Here is a 21,547-nt window from a genome sequence, read left to right as displayed (position 1 = left end):
GGAGTCATAGAAATACTCACAGAAATAAAAAAGAATAGAACGCGTATCTCCAATGTAGGCAAAGGAGAGAGGTCTCTCTCTTTCGCGGGTCGTTCCCGTTTGGGCCTACTATTGTAGTCAATAGAATCGAGGGCGTTTTATGTAGATTTTCTTCGTTTTTTGACTTTGATTGAAGTTATAGGGTAAAACAACTATTTTGTAATGTATATATTTCTAACAAACCGTTTTTTAAAGGTTTTTAATTAAATTGATTAAATAATTAAATTTTCTAATAAGTGGTAAAATGTAAGCGTTAATCTACCAAATAACTAAACTGGCCCATTAAACTTGAATAGTTGGTGTAGTTTTTAAAATAAACAGATAAAACCTCCTATAACTACTATGCGCCTATCTTTTACAATGGATACCAAGCGAAATGGGGGTGGAGTTGGCGGTCACGTGAATAGAAAAAAGAATGTATCACGGTTGCGCGTTCTACTCATTTTCAACTGTCGCCCATTGTGCGTACAAAAGCGGGCAAAGTCGGTTACTTTTGCGATAGGTCTAAAGTCTAAACGAAAGTTTTTCTTTCTTGGGGTAAAACGTAAAATGGGTTATTTTACCTCCTCAAACGTTTTTTCAATATAAACTTACCTCTAATAAATAATTAAAATGTCACAAAGCAACCTCTTGTTATTTTAGTATTTAACTTTTTTTGAAAAATAAAGCAAAAAAATCAGATTTGTTTTACAAATTTAAACTTTTAAACCTAATTTTGAATCCAAGATTTTCATCATTCACCGAAAATGTACGTTTTCCTATGTTCCGCTGTTATTTTTGGACCCAAAATGGCGACCAGTTTGCCTTTTGACTGTTCTCTTTTGGTTTTCTATGGCATCGCGGTGCCGGTGCGGTAGTTCTTCACGCCAAAACAAAAATTAAACAACGGCGGTGTAGTTAGGGTCTTGTGTTTGCTGGAGTATTAGGCATTAAGATGGAACCTTGTCAGTGGTTTTAATCCATTTAAATGTATTGTTGTACGATGTAGTAGTTTTCTTCTAAAGTAGTGAATCACTTAAAAAAGTAAGTGTTTCATACACCGTTATCACTTTCATTTGTTTAGTAGGGTAGTTGCGTTAATATATCCTGAAAGCACAAAGCGATTTATAACTGCAACGAAATGGCAGACTCACAAGAGGTAAGTTTGTACCACTGCATTGATACTCCGCTTATTACAACTTATGCTTTATATTTTAAAGATTTAAATTATTTTGTGATGTAACATATCGCTATTGTGACGTAATAAATCCTTAAGCATGTGAACATGTCAAGCGAATAACGGTAATGATGTTTTCTTGCATTTTTAAGATTAATTTTTTGACACAAATACCCATTTTTTTTTCGAAAAAAGTCCCACTAACATTTCTTAGGCCTTGCTTATAACTATATATAGGCTATGTATAATATATATATATATAATTCTTTTTTTTGCATTTGTAAAGATAATTTTCAATACAAACGTCACAGTTTTTAAAAAAAGTGTACTTTTGCAGCTGGAATAAAAAAATTGGCAATTCAACATTAGCAAAATATCAGCCTCAAACGAGCGATTTCGTTTACAAACTTTTGGTTATGCAAGCCATAATTTGTCCCATGCACGGCAATTAATTGCCCTTGAAAAAAATTATGTTAAATTAAGTAGGATTTTCTAACGTGGCTTGGATATGTAAAAGCCATGCACACTGTTTTTTGATAATAGTCTTGCATGCGCGAGATCTTGTCTAAAACTGCCATATTCTGCAGACTGGAAAACAGTCAAATTTAAGGGCATAACAATTTTTCTTAGGAGAAATCCCATGGACAATGTTTTTACTCTAATATGGAGTAATATATATATATTCTATATTTTTAGATACCAGATAATGTGCCAAGTATAGCTGAATTCTTCAGTGGCAAGTCAGTGGCAATCACAGGCGCAACTGGGTTTATTGGAACATGCTTGGTAGAAAAGATCCTACGCTGTTGTCCGGGTGTTTTAAAAATCTTTGTCTTCATAAGGGAAAAGAAAGACAAAAGCGCAACAGAACGACTTGCCCATCTTACCCAGTTGCAGGTGAGATAAAGAAATATACATAACATGACTTCTTCATTGTTTTTTTTTTGATTTTACGAAAACAAAGATCATTGTCATACACAATAACAAGAAGACCGGATAATATAAAACAACAGTTCTTAAAGGCATTTAAAATATGTCTGCATATTGGGTAAAAACTTAAAAGCATAGGTTTCACTTGTAAACAGATGACAATAAATGTAACTTGCTTTATGCTTGTGTGGTGAAAAACAACAGCCGTTATTACACTGATGTTCTGTTTTCTACAACTCATGTCCAGTTACCAGGAGTGTAACTTGGGTGATGTTTTTCTTTATGGCTCAAAATTCAATTTAAACAGCCTATTACTGACCCCTGTGTTAGAGCAATTTCTTTTAGGTGTCTTTTCACAGACACATAGGCCCACAGCCCCGAGCCTTGAACCCTAACCTGTGGGTTATAGGTAGGCACATTTACCATTGTGAAACGATACCAGATAAACAAATTGTACTTAGTCTTTATTTGTTTGTAACCATTATGGTCATTTTTCTGTGTAGGTATTCGACACAGTGCGCACGCAACAACCCGATTTTCAATTGAAACTTGTTGCTGTGCCTTGTGATCTTGAAAAGGAAGGTTTTGACCTCAGTGAGGAATCACAAACTCAAATCCAAAACGAAGTGAACATTTTCATTCATTCAGCAGCGACACTTCGTTTTAATGAACACATAAGGTAACAATCTACTGGTGTGTGTCACATTGATTCCTTTTATATTAACACTGTTTGCAAGTCAATTTAAACTGTTGTTTTCCTTTGGATATATATACTTAAGCATATGATACGACTAATATGAGGTTACCTTTTTGCACCATGATATCATTTATTTTTGATATAAATAACATACATTTCATGATTTGTCTTGGTTTAAGCGAATTCCTGTTTTACAATTATTTACGATTTTATTAATAGTTTTTGGTAGGTTACTCTGTAGATTATTATATTTCCTAAATTTGTAGTATGGCTACCAGAAACAGTTTAAGTAATAATATTCAAGCTTATAGCTGGTGCCATTGGACAATAGTTTTGTTCATTTTTATTACAAGTCACACCATATATGTTATTCTAGAATTAGACATTAAAGCACGGTATCAATAACATGTTTGCTTGTTTACGTTTGTTTCGTTTTGGTTACGTGCTTTCATACGTGACTATAATGCAACATTGATTCTAAGAAAATAATGAATGTTACGCAATCTGAGTTGCTGTCACCCAGGATAAACAGTTGCTGTTTGAAACTGATTTACTAAAACATGTAATATATATGTTACAACTTTAAAGTTACACAATTATTTAACTGTTAGCAAATTGAAAGTCTTCAGCATTTACCGAAACTTTCTGTTAAACTTGTGTTTTGTTGCGTATTCCAGCTTTTTTCTAAAACATATAAATGAAAAATCCAATTGAACCTTTGATCTTATAGTCGCACTGCCCACACAAGTACAGTTTACATAAGGTCACCTCAAACCAACATTTGTCTGAAATATCATACAATCAGCAATAATTTTTGAATATTAAAAAATTGCTGTATTGCATTAGTTGCCTAACTTATACTTTTTTGGTCCATTTGTTTAATGTTTTATTTCAATTCCCTCCCTTTTTTCCATGTTGATACATGTAAGAATGCATATAATACTAATAATATGTGTAACAAACTGATGTGTTTTTTAGTAATTTCTGTTAAATTTATTTATTTTAAAAATATGTATATAATTATGTATTGTGTATTTCTGGCTCCACCAAATTACAAATAACATTAAAATGTTATTTTAAATTAATTTTATAAAACACTGTTTAATCTGGAAACAAGTCTTTGCCAGGACGCTTTTGGTAAGGTGTTATCTAAAAAAAAATGTAGTTTTTTTAGGTTTACTATTCCTTGACAACAATGGCAGAAGAATAAAAGAAAGTGCCATTCAATAGTTTATCTGTATGTTCTTGATTATCTCAATCAGTGTTTATATTTCAGGCTCTCCTACCAGATCAACACACTTGGAGTACGTACGATGCTTAAGTTATGCCGTACAATCAAAAATCTGGTGTCGATCGTTCATATTTCTACAGGTAATCCATATACAATGGTCTCTATTTTTAGCGATACAATGTAACGCTCCAATATGACCTAAGTCAAATCTGTTTTATAGGAACTGAAAATGGCTTTTTCTTAAGAATATATTCTATTTGATAATATTTTCGTTGTAAAAATATATACATGTACAAATTGGTGCTTACTGTATCATTTTTAACTACAATGTGCATTTGGAACATGGTATATAAATCACTAATCAATGTGTTTCTAGCGTGTTACTAAGCAACCATTGCCTTGCTATGTTGCCAAGGTCAATGGTTCGTAAACTTTTAGTGGCACACAGATTGGAAAGCTATGGTCTAGTTTTAGTGATCTTCTAACTAAAAGAAAACATTTAAAACATAAATGTGCTATGGTTTACTTCTACAAATAATTCGGTTTTTACAGTCATCTTCTAACAAAAAATATGATATTCACAGCTTATTCATTCTGTGACCGCAAGGACATTGGAGAAGAAGTTTACAAGACAGGTTGGAACTTCAACAAACTCTACGACACAATGCAGTGGATGAATGATGATATGTTGACCAAGCTAACTCCAGACATCTTGCGCGATCGGTGTGAAATTATTTTATCTTTTAAAGTTGTATGTGTGTATGAATGTAAGATTTTGGTTTCTGGCCTTTTTGCTGATACCTAAAACAGACATTCCCCTGTTATAATTTAATTAATAACGCAACCTGTCGGTGAATGAGACTATTATAGTAACTGGAATAAGAGGTATTATGTTACTATTTTAATTAAGTTGACAGGTTACTCTCTGCCATCAGTAATAAACTGTCTTTAGTATTGCTATTGCTAATTTACTGCTATGTTTCTATCAAGTTACTAGTTAAACATATTGCAACATATTGGATGATTAGTACCCAAAATAGTCATATAATGTTATAATGTACTTTTGGTTTTAACTTATTTTTACTGTTATTTAAAGCTGTGTTCTGTCAATCGACCATAATCATTTATTATCCTTGTTGGTCATGGCACTCCTTATAATGTAAATATCTCCAGACCCAACACCTACACACTAACTAAAGCATTTGGAGAGGAGGTGATAGTTAAAGAAGGTGAAGGCCTCCCTGTTTGTATAGTTCGCCCAAGTATTGTTGGCGCAACTTATTCTGATCCGGTCGCTGTAAGTTTCATTTTCGATGTTTTTTCACTGTATAATTACTATTCAGGTCATGGTTTTCAATCAGAGCCTAATAAATATAAAAATTTTAGTGTGCAAAAAGGTTGCCCATGCTAATGAAACTTTCTTGTTTCTTTTATACCCAGATTATTTCAAAATAATAAATAAAATAATAAATGTAAAATCAATGGTTTAAAAACAAATTACTTTTTTATGGTTGGGTAGAGGGTCATGTTAAGTATTCCTTAAAAATGCAACGCGTTCTGCGAATTGTTGGAAAACACTGTTGTAGAAATACAGTTTAACTGTGTATTTATGCCCAAGTTGGTTTGTAGTCTGTCCTATATCATCCCTTGGGTAAGGTAATTATTTATTTTTTCTGTGAAGATACTTTTCGGGTCGCAACCAAGTTTAGAAGCATGGTCTAAAGTTATGTTTTGTACCCCAACAATTCTTATTTATTTTTAGGGCTGGTGTTCAAATTTCAACGGAGCCACTGGTCTGTTTATTGCATACGGCAAAGGCCTCATGCGTTCACTGTATGTGAAGAGAGACATATGCATGGACATCATACCTGCAGATCTTGTGGTGAATGGAACAATAGCTGCTGCATGGAGAAATGCTGTATGTCATAACCCTGTCAGTGCAAATTCTGTTCTTTCCACCTCTCCACTCATAGGTAATGATTTCGCAATAATTTATCTTAATATAAAGTCTAACCAAATAATTTTAGTTTCATTTTTACATTAATAACTATGTATAACAACCATCTTAGCACTACTGAGGCTGTGATACATTATTAGTTACTGGCAGAGGCAGGCAAACTTTAACTTTTTGGGGTGGGAGGAGTTTATAGGCATGTGCCCTATACGCAGATTTTTTATAATAAACCTATTTTTTTTTCATTTTAAAACACACCCTTTTATACACCTTGATTGAGTGCCTTAGTAATAAGAAATTATCAAAAGCTCAAGTGGCACTCTTTCTTACTGAAAATCTATTCATTGTCGTACAAACAATATTTATTCACTCCAGTAGTTCGATTCAATTTTTTTTTTCAGAAGCTATTTTGTTTCTAGAAACTTCGGTTGTACTTAGAACACATTTCCGCATTTTTATCAATATACAATTTTTGATTTTTCGGTGATATGCTTATTTAAGATTTAGCAATAATGTGAGAAACATTAAATTCAAATTTGTAATCTCTATTTTCAGATCGGCGATCAAATTCAACATTTTCATCTGCTAGCGATCTTTCGGAGCTTCGGACACTAGGAAGAGAAAGAGAGGAAGAATCACCGGAAATTGAGCTTCGCAGAAAAACTCTTCCTATTTACAACCTGGTTGCAAGCAGCTCAAATCCAGTTCTTATGAGAGAGTGGAGTAAGTCTTTAATATATAACATGCTTTGGCCCTGGTTATACAACTTACACTTTATTAATCTGTTGCTGCAGCCCAAAGTTAAATCCTTTTGTTTCATGTTTATGCACCACATGATTTACGTTAATTAAATTATTCTTATTCCTCTTTATATTATATGACATAGTTTTTTGCTCATTTTTACCTGTGTTATCGAATGTAGATGATATTATGACTTCATCATACACGAACTATCCACTTGACGCTTTGATGTCGCCAGATTTGAAAGTTGCGTCAAACAAGTAAGTTTTACTTGGTTTGTGTTTTGGCGATTGATTTTTAAATATGTTTGTTAAATGGGGAATGTAAATTTATTATTACTGATTGCTTATGTATACCCGCACAGCTTAGATGTATATTACAGGCAACATGGGTCGTATAATAACTTTGTACACCATCTTAGATTGCTCCATTGGTCTATCTATTTCTGGGTGTGTTCACTTTGTATGGTCGTGGATCTGGGTAACCCATTGGTGATCACTGGGTTGTAGCAATGAGAATTAAGTGGCCTGCACAAGGACACAAACATTCACAAATAATAACCCAGCTTTAAACTGTGTATTATTTTCCTATGCCAAGGAAATTTAGAACCATATTTTATTGAGTTAGAATTTCGAGATTATTTCTCTCTTTGCAGATTGATGTTCAGAGTTTTTCTTTTTTTCAAGCAATATATTCCTGCATATATATTTGATGCTGGGCTTATCCTTATTGGGAAAAAACCTCAGTAAGTAAATTTCACAATGTTTTCTACACATTTTTGCTTAAAATCTTTAAAAATAAACAAATACTAAAAAATTTGCTTTTACATTTATTTCATTATGTTACAACAGCTAATTTTACATAAAATGTGACAGTGTATCATAATTTAAAATTGTAATATATATTTGGATTTGGCAATAGAGGTGGTTAACTAAACATACACTGTGTTTTAAAGTTTAGATTAACCAATCACTGTACAATATCATTAAATTAAATGCATTGTGTTTTGTTAACTGGTCATGCAAGGGAAAAGATGATTTCCTGTTTGAACAAACACTCACAGGATGTAGCGTGAAATAGATCCACAGACTAAGCTTGCAAACAAAACCGTGTGTTAAATTCTAGCTAATATTTAATTTTTTAGTTATAATTACATATTTCGACATATAACTTACTACTGTGGTTTTAGACTAAAATTTTGAAAAGGCATGTTATACCAAAATATGTATAAGATTTTGTATTTTTTATCTAAATCAGCATTTCTTTTTCGGCTGATTATTTGTACAGTTTGTTCTTCATACGCCAACCTTATGTTGAATATTTGGTCTAACTTTGAAAGAAAAGCTAGATTAAATCATTTTTAATTATTTTGATAACAGTTTAGCGCTGCCAGTAATTGCGATGATTTATATTTAAAGTTTTACGTATTAGAAAGATTGTATATAACGTCCGTACACAAGCACTGTAGACTTGGTATAGCTTCACGCTTCAGCAGTCACAAAACAAAGTTACCCCCAGATATTATTCTTTAATCAGTGACTCGATTACTCTAGACAAGAGAACTAAGTACTGTATCTGGTTAGTGGTTACACTAAAATCCATCTCAGTTTTTTTCATAGAATGATGTATAATTTCGATGCTATCCTGTAAAATATCATGTTAATCGACAGAAACTTATGTATTCAAATCACATAGTTTTACCTTACAAAAACCCTTGGCTATAACTCAAGCTTGCTTATATTTTAATGGCAGCAAATGGTATACAATACATTTACTTTACTCTTCCCTGTCTTACGGAACTGTACATACAACATAGAGAATTCAATAAATCTAAGCCTATTCGATCTTTTACCAGACTTTTACGTTGGACACAGCGTGTAAGTGGCACGATTGGTGTGCTTCAGTTTTTCCTCACCAGCCAGTGGAACTGGAGTAACAACAGTATACAGAAACTTCAGCGTGAGATGAATGAACAGGACAGAAAGGTGGGTTTATTAACCGAAAATTCTTGAATTTCTTCATATTCAACTAGGCATTGTTTTTATGGGAAAAAAGGGTAATCTTGTAAAAGGTGTCTTCCTTCATTTATGAAAGTTTTGTGACAGATTCATGAACATTACATCAGCTCAGTATTGTACATTTTGTATGATGGTGTAACTGTTTTACCAAATTGGTCAGTTTTAACAAATTTCAGCTGTTAGCACACAAACAAAACACCTTAAAAACATGGTTGTTAAATTTTCCAGAACTTTTACTGGAATAGTAACATACAAGTTAAGTAACATACATGGTAACTCGTAAGCTGGCACGAGGTGTTAAACCCGTGTGATAACGACTGTCGTTTTTCGGCCACGCGAGGATAAAGTAAGTTACATTCATTCATTCATTCAATACTCTTTAAAATATTCGCAAAGCCCCAATCCTATATCTTTCTCAGTAGATAAATCAGCTCAGTTTATAATTTTGTTCACACCATTTATAAAACCCTATGTGCCTCCCAAACTATCCACCCGGATTTCAAGTCCCTGTCAACCTGCTTAGTGCTAAATACCAAACCCCTGCATTTTTACAGCAATTTAATATGGATGCAGCAGTGGTTGACTGGGAGCAGTATATGAACAATTATGCAAAAGGAACAAAGAAATTTATTCTTAAAGAAGATCCAATGAATTATCCAGCTGCCCGTCGCCATGTACAAAGGTTATGCAGTGTTTTGAGATTATATTTGTTTAAAAGTTTATGTATCTTACTGGATTTTTATCATTGTTGTGGCTTTATGTCGCATTAGAAGCTTCAATGGTTAATAAGTGTCTTTTCCCACATGACTGACCATTGTAACATCATCAACGTTAAACCCCATTTGCTTTGGTTATGATGCAAGCACTCTGCTGAAGTGCCAAAATGAATTAGTTCGAAACCATGCATATATCAGTTGATGACAGTTGTTTTTTTACAGGTTGCGTATTTTGGGCTACTGTTCACAGTTGCTTGTGTTTATGGTTGTATGGCGTCTTCTTGTGCCTCGCAGCGGCATTGCAAAGAATCTGTGGCATCTCTTCATGTCTCTTTGGTTTAAGTTCCTTGGTTTTTTCCAGATCTCCAGTACCCTGCATCGATCAAATTTTTTTTCCCGTATTCTGTCTAGTTCTTAATTGTTTTATTTATTTGGTCTACAAATTTCATTCATTTTCATAAAATAGAATTAAACCAACGGCACTTTGAATTAATTTGTTTCTATATGTCAATAAACTATTTCCATTTCATAAGCAGTAAAAATGGAACATCTCAAAATGGTCATAGTCCGATACAGCAACCTTTTTTAGCTGAATTACAGCACATTTGAAATAAATTTCATCTATTAATTTTTTCTGTCCAAAAACAAAAATCTAAGAATCACGAATATATATCTCCATTGATTCTTTTAATTACATAATTGTTAAATTTAGCCTTCTAACAGAATTGTATACTATATATTACGTACTGTTCTATCATAAAATGCTGAACAGTATCCTGCGGTTCTATACAGACGTATGATGTGTGTACTGTTTATAGAGTAATAGGTAAATATATGTGGTAGTTGCCTTGGTGTTGCAAACGTTTCATACATGCTACAGAAATTTCTGTTAAGCTTTGTAAACTAACAAAATAAGAATTTTATCGTCTTTGCTTATATATTCTGTGTTTACCACACAACTTATGCTGTCCGGTGAAAATACTTTCTATATTAATATAACGACTGTACTAATTATTATTCGCGAAAGTCAGTGGTTGTTCTTTACGGCGAAAGACTTTGGTCTTAATGACCTATATTTCCACGTTCATTCCGTTGGCTGTTGTTTTAAGTCTATTTGAATAATTTGTGCTTGCTGCAAAAACCGTTTTCCTATACCGTTTGCGTAATGCATATTTCTAAATAGTTCGTGAGAATACCGTACCGCATATAACATTTAATTTTTTTTACTATGACGTTGACCGAATTCATAATTACCCATTCAATCATCACAATTTTCTGTTCTTTTATAGTCTTAAATATTCCAAATTTTAAATTTCAATATTTTTAACTGGTCTGTGACTGTCTGCGCTGCTGGGATTTGTTCCCCGAAAAAAAGCGGTGAGTACTTTAAATGGTAATATTTTTTATGCAAAAGCCATTAAAGTCTTGTTTATAACATTAATTATTTTGAAATCCAGGTTGTGGTAGCGTTCGATCTTCTTTCTAATTTCATTTGCAAATGTACATTCGTGCTGTATTGTACATAGATTGAACTTGCACACATTTTTGTCACACGGTTAATTTGCACAATTTAAAATGCTTGCAAGTTCCATTTGAATTCAAAACTAGTGAATTTGGTTTCGAAATAGAAAATATAATGATGTATAAAATTTCTCGGCAAGTGTGATTAAAATGCTGTAGGTTAGGGGTCTATTTTGTTGGTGCCAACATGACTTGCACCAAAAATACATTCAGCGAAAAATGAAAGATAGAGACACAAGTTATAAGCATGCGTTGTTGTGGCTACTCGCGCTGGTTATTGTGTGGTGAAGAACACCGGATAAAACGAAGGAAGCCGACACGCTTGAATCACGCTGTGATGGTACTATCCATCAAAGAACTCTACTACACTGTCCGACTGTTGCCATTTACTATAAATCGGTCTTGTTAAAGTTTAAACAACCAACGACAGAAAAAGAAACTCTTTGGGCTAGCCGTAACGATGTGTACCAGAAAAGTTTGAAACAGAGTTACCGTTCGCCGAATATTTGTGTATAACAAAAGACTCGTTATGAATACGGCAATAACAAGCATTTCGTCGAACCACACCTTGAGCTAGCTACCAGTACTGCTGGTTCAGCGCAGATCCACAATCCCAACGCCAATAGGCCCATATGCCGCTTTTCCAATTTAGCAAGCGACATAGTGGAGTGTATTAGCTTAGATGCCTTAGAAGTAGTTCCGGGAATTGATGCGACATTCTTTGTATTGTGGCATTCTTCAGTATTTTAATGCTAGTACAGTGCGCTTAGTTGGGCATTAGGTATATAGTTGTTGACTTGTTGTCTTGGGTTCATTATTTGTTTTAGACATTTAAAGATTATACAAGCAATCACGATAGCATACCCGGGTATCCGGTAACGCTAACCGCACGACTTTACTACACGTTAGCTATTTTCAGTGAAAAGTCGACTTCTCCGAAATAGCAGTTTCGTGGGTCGGGGGCTACAGTACAACTGGCGATCCCTATGGATTAATAATAGTATGTATATATAGTAGGGTGGGGGGAGATGGGACACCTTTTCATTCTATATTCTCGTCCAATTTGATAGTAAACAAAAAAACATTTAAAGAATTATAAAACCGTATACTCACAACTCCCATAGGCCGTTGTTGATTGTTTAAAACACGAACAAGATACTCGGTTATTATATGATAAAAATGTCCCATCTTCCCCCACCCCACTATATTACAGTAAAAGTCTAGCCAGAAAAGGTATTTTTTATCATTAAAATTGTAAAACGCTGTAAAAATTTGATTGTGGTGTCGCTAGTTGATGCTGGTAAGCTTTTGTGATTAAATATTCAAGTACTTTTCCAAGCAAACAAGTCAACGAGGAATGTTTACACTGTAAACAGATTTTAAATCAGTTTCTCTTAGGGCTCACTTGTTCTGGTGATACAATGTACGAAATCGATAATTTTACAATGTTTAACTTTGAAAACCTTTGGGTAGTATACACTTGTCCGTTTGGGATTGAAATTTGAGCTTAACTACGTTATAAATACAAAGGCGGCTGGTTGCCGTTATCTTTTGTATAGTGGGGGGCAAGTCACTATAGTAGCTATTGTCCACCGTTGACTCTCTGTTACACAAGAATCCGCGCATTTTCTTTGCTTCATTATTTACTGTTTGCTGCAGGCGATTTTGTAATTGTCCCATGTGAGTCCACATCGACTGCGAAGCCTGTGTTCGTTCATACTCGATTGGTAGAAAAATGTCAGAAAATGTTCTAGGAATGTTACCGAGCCAACCCGAAGCACCAGCAGACCGGGTATTTTGCTCTTTCTTTTGCGCGTAGGCGTGCGTGTGTGTGCGGGCGGGCGTATGTTTGTGTACGGATGTGCCGGCTCATTTTGTGTGTTGTTTCAAGACATATTTTGGTCCAGTTTTAATTGTTTATTATATCATTGTTGCAAAAAGTATGATTCTTTTTTCTGCAATAAATGATTCTTTAATGTCAAAACTAGGACATAATATATACCATTGGTGAAACACAGTTTTGTAGGTTTTATGTCAAATTTAAACGTCTGAAAACTTCAAAAATGTAGGAGATTAATATTAAATATATATATATATGTATTATGTAACATATAATGTTTTTTACTTTTTTTGAAACGTTTGGTTCAGAGTTTTAAAATCCTAAATTTTAATGCTTAATACTTTCTAGACATGTCCAACTATTGCTGAATTTTATGCCGGAAAAACTGTGGCGTTGACTGGTGGAACTGGGTTTTTGGGTCAGGGGGTTATTGAGAAGTTACTGAGGTGCTGTCCTGAAATAAAAAAAATAATTCTTTTTATTCGGAACAAGAGAAATGTGGAACCAAAAGACAGATTATCTTCACTTGTAGAATTACCGGTTAGTTGGACAGAAATAAATGATCATTGATCTGAACTCTGAACTGAGGTGTCTTAGTGTATTTGTATGATTGCACCTTTCGATATTTTAAGAGCACTTAAAATTTGAGTTAAATAAATTACAATATTACAAAATTCTAATATTTTGTGATTACTTAGCCTCCAAAAATAGATATTTTTTGTAGGCATTTGACAATCTGTGGCAACTTCAACCAAATTTCGTAGAGAAGCTTTCTTTCGTGTCATGTGACCTTGAAGCAGATGACCTCGGATTAAGCAAGGAAGATCGGAAAACTTTGCAGAACGAAGTCAATGTGTTTTACCACTCAGCTGCTACTCTTAAGTTTAACGAGCAACTTAGGTTAGTGTTATTACAGCACAAACATTACCTAAGAAATGAATTTGTGGACCACAAATTGTGCCATGTGGTTTGGACTTGGTTGGCAATTTAGTGATTTTTATGTAGCTACATACCTACATTTACATCATCTTACATGCTTAGTCGTAAGTTTTAGGTCAAGGTCATAGTCAATAAACCCTAAATCATAACCACTAACTAACAGTGGTACCTAGACCATTCTAAATTTATGGTTTTGTTGTCATCACACTGGCAGGCCTACACCAGTGTCCTATATTATTATATAAATATACATTTATAGTGTGAGTGTATATGCATATTTATTTAAATAACGAGAAAAATATTTGTTAAAAATCTAAAACTTAATTTTTTGTTTTAAAAGGACGCTATTATCACTTATCAGTACTCCGTAGTCTGTAGGCTATTATTCTATTCATAAAATGTAATAACAGTTTGAGCTTTTAAATTTAAATCTACATATTACGACAAGGCAAAAGTTTTTTGTATTATTGCCCCCACTCCTAATTGCTTTGTGTTTGCTTTTCATTATCTGAGCTGTCCTTGAAAGTATTTTGAGGTCAGTTTATTTGATTGTCAACGTTTCACCAATGTTTGTTCAGGATAACCACATAAAACAAATACATGGTTCACCATAGGACAATAACCGCAAATGAAATGTTTAAAACAAACTTCATGTCAGTTATTTTAAACTAAAAATTCTAATTATTTCATTACAAATCTTAGTGAGAAGTCAACAAAGAGAATTATACTCTTTGGAGGTTGTTTTATTGGTATAATAATACGATATTTCTTTTTTTCTTTATAAGTGATACCCTTAATTAGAACATTACCTTATTTATCATTAAAGTTAACACATAGATATGGCATAACAATTATGTCAACAGTTATTGACAGGAATTCTGTTCTGTCTACTTAAGCCTGTTATTACAATCGGGAATTTTTTTAAGTAACCTTGTGCTCGATATTTCAAGGTTATCATTTGAGGTCAATGTCCAATGCGTACGTCGACTGTTGAAACTCTGCAAAGCAATGCACCACCTACTTGCTTTTGTACATGTATCTACAGGTATATGCTATAGTAGGCTACCTATTACATACAAAAAATACTTTTCCATAAATTTTCTTATTTTCAGCTGTAATTTTTCAGGATATAAATTTTTTCAGTGGTAATTTATTAAGGATATATGTGAATGTGAACATGTGTGTTATTGATCAAGAAACTTAATATTAATTGTTCCCCTACCCAGTAGTTACTATACTCACTAATATATTGTCTATGCAGTCACATAAAAAGATAGTTATATATCAAGTTACATGATTACAAGCTTACATAATGTTATGTTGGATGTATGGGAAGAGGCTCTATGCAATAAAGCATCCATTTCATAACTACAAGCTCCATCATAAGTAAATAAAAAAATTTCATGTATGGTAGGGTGGGGGAAAACGGGACACCTTTAGCACATAACATGCAATATCCATATATCCTGTTCAAGTTTTAAACAATTAACATTGGTCTGTGGGTGAAGATACGTTTTTACAATTCTTTTAATGTTTTTGTTTACTACCAAATGGGACGAAAAAATAGAAAGAAAAGGTGTTTCAACTTTCCCCACCCTACTATATCTTTAACTGTTATACTGTAAGTCTGTAACATTTATTATCCCTTCCTCTTCTAGCATATTCACACTGCAATCGTTACACAATCGATGAAAAAGTTTACGATACTTCACTTGATTATCACGATCTCGAGAACTCGTTCCGATGGATGAATGATTCCATGGTGGAAAAAATAACTCCCGATGTTCTCGGCAACAGGTATTTAACCTATAGAATTTAAATTGTAAATTTAAATTAAAAAAACAACAGGATTTAATCTTTAACGTTTAGTTTTAACCACTTTTAGACTGAAAGAGTATTTGGTAAGCATATAGGTGTAAAAGTTTAATTATGACATGCTCGTAATTGAATTGAAAAGGTTTAGCCGATTTCTAGATGTAGAGTATAATTTTTGGACAAAAATAACTTTGGTGAATAAATAAAATGTTGATAAGGTGCAGATCAACCAGATATAAAACAGATAGTTAAAAAATGATGTATCAACAATTTGAACATCAAGAAATGCTAATTCAATTCTATTATCACCATAAAGAAATAGTAGGAATAATGACAGCACTTTTTTCATTATTCTGTTTAGTTCGTTTTATTTTCCCAGGCCAAACACATACACGCTAACAAAGGCGTTGGCAGAAGACGCTGTGTGTCGTGAGTCAGGAAATCTTCCAATCTGTATTGTTCGTCCAAGTATGATCATACCTGCATGGCAGGAACCAATGCCGGTGAATAGAATTTTGAATAACAAATATCTGTTGAGTAAAGTAATCACATACATTAATATATTGGTTTATTGCCATGTTGTAACCTTATCATTTACACAAGCATGATATCATGGTTATATGTTTTCTCAAAGCTAACTTAAATATGTGATTATTTTATAGTGTCAATATGAAGTTGGTTTAAATTTAAGATTTACTAAACTTCTATTCTTACATCAAACCAGTGCTTAAATTAAATTTAACATAAATATCCATGATGGGAGGTGATGTACATTCAATACGAGTTTTAATTTGAAATTTTCTTAATTAAGGCAGTTGTTTTTAATTTAAAATTTGTAATTTTATTCGCTTCAACAGGGTTGGTGTACAAACCTGTACGGACCAACTGCCTTTTTTGTCGCTTATGGCAAAGGCGTGCTTCGCTCCGTAATTGCAGACAAGAAAATTGTTGCCGATCTCATTCCTGTTGATCTTGTTGTGAACGGAGTTATTGCCGCTGCGTTGAAGACAGCTGTTGATCACAAACTTGGTGAACGATCTGGTAGCATCGACAGCGGTAAACCTGCAGACGCTGTTTTCACTGAAGATGAAATGGGTTAGTTTTATTCATTTTTCCACAATGTGTTGAGCAAACTATGTTAATTTAATGTTTCAGTCAATCTACTTTTCTTTTCTTTTTGTTTAGGTTACCTGAAAATGTTTATTTGAATGTATTCCTTATAAAACATTAAACATTAATAGCGACTGGACTAAAAAAAAATCTTATATTAGTTATTTAAGAATATCATTTTTTCATTATTAACACATGAATGAATGAATGTAACTTACTTTATCCTCGCGTGGCCGAAAAACGACAGTCGTTATAACACGGGTTTTCATACACCTCGTGCCAGCTTACGAGTTACCATGTATGTTACTTTGTGGGTGATTATTTTTTTGTGGATTTTTTCGTATTTTTATGTATGGCTGATAATTTGGACAACCCATTAGTAACCACTGGGTTAAAGCAATTGCCGTTAAGTGTCTTGCCCAAGGACACATACGCCCACAATGGTAGCACTGACGAGCCTTGAACCCATTACCTCTGGGTTACAGGCGGGCGCGCTAACCACTTAGCCACGGCGCCGGACCTAACATGATAAATTAAAGAAGCAACTTTGAGTAAACTTAATTTCCATCTCTTATACAACTATTCCATTGTTTAAATCAAACATTTTTGTTCACCTACAAGCGTCTTTTGAATCTTTTATTTATTTAAAATCTAATTAACTGATTATTATATCAATGGAAATTTTACTATTAAAATCTACAGATGTTTCATCTGACAGCGACATTGAAGCGATGGTGTCAATCAAACATTTGGTTCCAATCTACAATCTAACCACCGGGTGTCACAATCCACTCTATATTTCTGACCTGGGTAAGCAAATATCAAATTTCAATGGTATTGAAATGATGACTTGATTACTTTTATCTGGTTGGTTAACTCTTGGGTTATTTTTCTTAATGCACATTATGTCTGCTTAAAAGCTGGTAGTTTCATACACCTTGTGCTCACCTACAAGTCACTGAATAGATGGGGCAACCTATTTAGTATTTTTGTAGGTTGAAGCAATCTCCATTAATACGTATCTTGCTTATGCATCTTTGGCAGTATTCCCCATTAACAAGGCATTGTGGACGTATGTGTCCGTAGGCAAGACATTTATCCGCAATTGCTTCTACCCATTGTTCACTTATAGGCTGTCGAAAAACCTTAATTGTAAGCCATACAATATAAAAAAGTACAAAAAACAATAATTAACAAATTTACATACTTGGTAACTGGTAAGCTGGCATGAGGTGTATGAAACAGAACACCCGTGTTTAATGACTGACGTTTACGAAGCAAGTTACATTGTTTATTTTACCTTATTCAACTGACATTTAAAATCTGAACATCACAGTTACTTTTGGAAAGAAGTGGTATTCAACTTATCCCCTTGATCCACTTAGAATGCCTTCGATTACTGTGACTTGCAACAAGTAAGTATTATTGTAACTTTCGCATAAATTGTGCAAAATGTCCCTTTCTGGAATAAGCTGCTACCAAAAACCCTAGGTGCGTTTAGAAATAGAGAAAGGTCTGCAATAGCAAGGCAAAATGAAAATAACACGAATATAAAATTATACAAAGGTGCACTAGTTATTAATTAATTGATTAAGTGTGTTTTATTTAGACTTAGTATGTCCCTTACCACGATTATATAATTGATGACAAATTAATTTGAAAAATAAAATAAGTGGGATGAAAAAAACTAGAAATAGGGTTTTTTATCTCAATAATTGTACGACCCTCACTCTGTATTTAATCTTTTATTTTGCACTGCGCTGATTTGTTTTTAAATTTACAATATAACGTTTTTTTATTTAAAACTGTTACTTCACATTTAAAGTGTTTTTAGATGCATTAATTATCTTTTTAATGTTTATTATGTATATAAACATAAAGTAATTGATTGCTGTCTTAATTTGCAGGTACCTCCACAATGCTTCCATCATAATGTTACAAACCATACCCGCATATATTTATGATATGGTGTTAGCGGTATGCAGCAAACGAAGAAAGTAAGGGATATTTTAACCATTTATCATTTTTTTATTTATAAATTTATATTAGTTTTTGTTGTGATAAAAGCAAAGTAATTAAAGCTAGCTACACTCTTATGTACAATTGTGTTAGTGGTCCAACGCTTTATAGATCCCGCACGCTTGGATCCTCTGTTTGCAACAATCCTCATTTTTGAGTCTCATATTTTAGACAACGATTTTTTAATTAGATTATTTTTAATTAGTAATTAGTGAAAGTAACACGCAAACCTGAACCTGTAACACCTGGTTTTAAAAATAATGCACTATAGCAATAGTATATAAGAATGTGGCCAGCATAAATTGCAGGTGTTCTGTCTATAAATAAAATCGAGTGTAGCTGGTCTTAATGTAAGTAAATTTAAATAGTTTATTAATTTAATGATGTAGAACATGACTGCTGGCTTGCTCATAAGATATAAAAAGAAAAACACCATTACATTTTTACAGGATGGTAAAATTGAACAGCAAACTAAATGCTGGTATGTCAGTTATGGAGTATTTCTTTACAAACGAATGGCGTTGGAAGCAAGATAACACAACAAAACTACAGAAGTCACTCACCCCGAAAGATCAAAAAGTTAGTTGGTTAATATCTGGTTTAAATATTAAATGAATTTTACACATTATCCTGTGGTGTTGAGGCAGTTATAACACTCTTTGGAAGTTTAACAGTGATTACTATTTCATAGTAAAAAGATCTAACAATAAAAAATTAAAAAAAGATGCTTGATTTCAAGTTTTTTTGTTTTTTTTTGGAAACTGTTTTTTTTGGTGGTACCTCACATTTAAGCACTCTATTCATATACAATGTAAATTCTGTGTGTGTAGGAAACCTTGGCCCACAATTTTGATAGAACCTTTGTTACTACACCAGTAACCTTAACTTGATTTTGTTTTTTTTTTGTCAATTTTCTAAAATTCTTCAGCTTTTCACTTCCCCTTTTCAGTTTAATTACATGCTTGATAGTATAGTAAACTATTAAACACTGAATATTTTTGCAGAATTTTAATTTTGATGCCCGTTGCTTCAGCTGGTCAGAACAAATCAAACATTATGTCATCGGGACACGGCAGTTTCTTGTTAAAGAAAATATGAACGAATATCCAAAGGCGAGAAAGGCAGTTGATAGGTATGCTTGTGTGAGAAGTGATTTTGTCGTTAATTGTCTTGCCCTAAGACACACACCCAACAATGGTAACAGCAAAGAGCCTTGAACCCATTGCCTCTGAGTAAGAGTTAGCGCAATAACCAACTGTGCCAGGACGTCGGATAAAAAATTGGTGATAAATATGTTGGGGAGGTCGCTGGGCTTACAAATTGTCAGCTTTAAACTACCGTCACAAGTTTTTATTTATATTTATTATTGCTTAGGTTGCGTATGATGGCAAGGTGCGTGAACATTGTAGCAGCGATTGGTATCTATGGTGTGCTATCTACTACCGGCATCACAAAGTTTTTATGGCGGGTTCTCACTTTTCTTTTCTCTGTTCTTGGCTTTGTTTGACGTTAATGGCTTTTACTGTGCTTTCTTTTTATTTTGCCAGACTAGAGATTCCTTTATACCCACATTTTAGGAAATGTTTTGGTTTGCATGAATTTCTTATTTTAACCTTTACTTTATTAAGGACTAATGCAATAAAGATGTTATTTATAAAAGAGCTTGTAACTTTTCGTATTGCTTGTTATTCGTCAGTTTATGAAGTTAATAATAATAATAATAACTTTGTTTGTTTCTTTGATTACAGTAGGAATGATTTAGAAATATTTTTAACGAAAAGACAGGATATAGCACAAAACAACAGTTGTTAAAACACGATTACAGTTAAAACACAAATTATTAAATTGAACTTATATACTGATACCAACACCATTTTAACTTGCATTACATACCTTCTGCAAGTTTTCAACAGTTGAAAATTACAAAGCTTTGCCTTGAGTTGCCTTCCTACAACAGCACCTAAACCTAGACCCTAACTTTTACTTGGTCCAGTCACCATTTATGTGGTACATTACAATTACCGGCCTTGTACTGTGGAAAAAATAAGTATCCTAGTTTTAAATACTCTAGAAACGAACATATTATTGAGGTATTACGAAGATTTATATTGACCGGAATAATGGTATTGATACTGTTGGTTTGTCACATAAGTTAAAGGATAGGTTTTTTCGGGCAGAAATGTTGTTACGAATAAATGATGTTATTTGAGTAAAATGTCAATCAATTTAGTGAACAAAAAAATTAGTATGTTCGTACATATTCATAGCTATTATGACGTCATAGTCAGCGGGCGGGTTGTCCAGCAACACACTGGTTGCTGAGCGCTTATGTAAAGCGTGAAGGCGACACGAATGAATGTATAACTTGTTTCATCTTCGCGTGGCAGGAAAATGTCAATCGTTATAACAGATGTTCCGTTTTAAACACATACTACCCACTTACGAATTACCAAGAATGTATTATGTAACCAAGTTGGTGATTGTTATTTCGGTATGGCTGACAATGACTTTTAGTTTATATCCATTATCTTAGGATTTTATAAACTAAAGGTGTCCCATATTTCCCCACCCTACTTATAATAAAAATAAATAATAATAGCAATGCATTCAATTCAAATACTAAAAACACAGTCAACGTAATTAAAACTAAATTTCAATCGTTCGTGTAACATGCGCGGCCTTGAGAAACTTCTGAAAAGTAAAGTGCAGGTGTGGTGACGTTAACTTTACTGGAAGCCTTGTTAGCAATGTTCAACCTTGCAAAAAAATGGTGTGATTGTACCCGCAATGACGTCAGCTAAGGATATAAATTGAGCAGACT

The 21,547-nt window shown here is 33.3% G+C and overlaps 2 protein-coding genes across 3 annotated transcripts; both read left to right on the top strand.

Moving 5' to 3' along the window:
* The first annotated feature begins 473 nt into the window (after positions 1-473).
* LOC149726886 (fatty acyl-CoA reductase 1-like) lies at positions 474-11,134 on the top strand. The gene is made up of 13 exons (XM_089890674.1): positions 474-1,177; positions 1,892-2,092; positions 2,629-2,804; positions 4,099-4,193; positions 4,638-4,776; positions 5,227-5,350; positions 5,816-6,026; positions 6,563-6,730; positions 6,930-7,008; positions 7,404-7,493; positions 8,604-8,733; positions 9,321-9,448; positions 9,705-11,134. The coding sequence occupies exons 1-13, from the start codon at positions 1,160-1,162 to the stop codon at positions 9,898-9,900; spliced, it is 1,755 nt and encodes a 584-aa protein (XP_089746800.1). The 5' UTR covers positions 474-1,159; the 3' UTR covers positions 9,901-11,134.
* LOC149726885 (fatty acyl-CoA reductase 1-like) lies at positions 10,765-20,455 on the top strand. 2 transcript variants are annotated; one of them, XM_089890677.1, is made up of 14 exons: positions 10,765-10,859; positions 12,663-12,795; positions 13,192-13,383; positions 13,568-13,743; positions 14,733-14,827; positions 15,441-15,579; positions 15,977-16,100; positions 16,455-16,692; positions 17,410-17,517; positions 18,044-18,122; positions 18,615-18,704; positions 19,176-19,305; positions 19,731-19,858; positions 20,101-20,455. In XM_089890677.1, the coding sequence occupies exons 2-14, from the start codon at positions 12,739-12,741 to the stop codon at positions 20,231-20,233; spliced, it is 1,689 nt and encodes a 562-aa protein (XP_089746803.1). In that variant the 5' UTR covers positions 10,765-10,859; positions 12,663-12,738; the 3' UTR covers positions 20,234-20,455. The 2 variants fall into 2 exon arrangements, with proteins under 2 accessions (XP_089746803.1, XP_089746801.1); XM_089890675.1 differs by lacking the exon at positions 10,765-10,859 and adding an exon at positions 12,270-12,426.
* The last annotated feature ends 1,092 nt before the right edge of the window (positions 20,456-21,547 follow it).

The sequence above is a fragment of the Ciona robusta genome, chromosome 12, assembly GCF_009617815.1.
Source record: "Ciona robusta chromosome 12, ASM961781v2".
Taxonomy (NCBI): domain Eukaryota; kingdom Metazoa; phylum Chordata; class Ascidiacea; order Phlebobranchia; family Cionidae; genus Ciona; species Ciona robusta.
The sequence above is the reverse complement of the archived record's forward strand: the minus strand, read 5'-3'. Positions and strand labels throughout refer to the sequence as shown.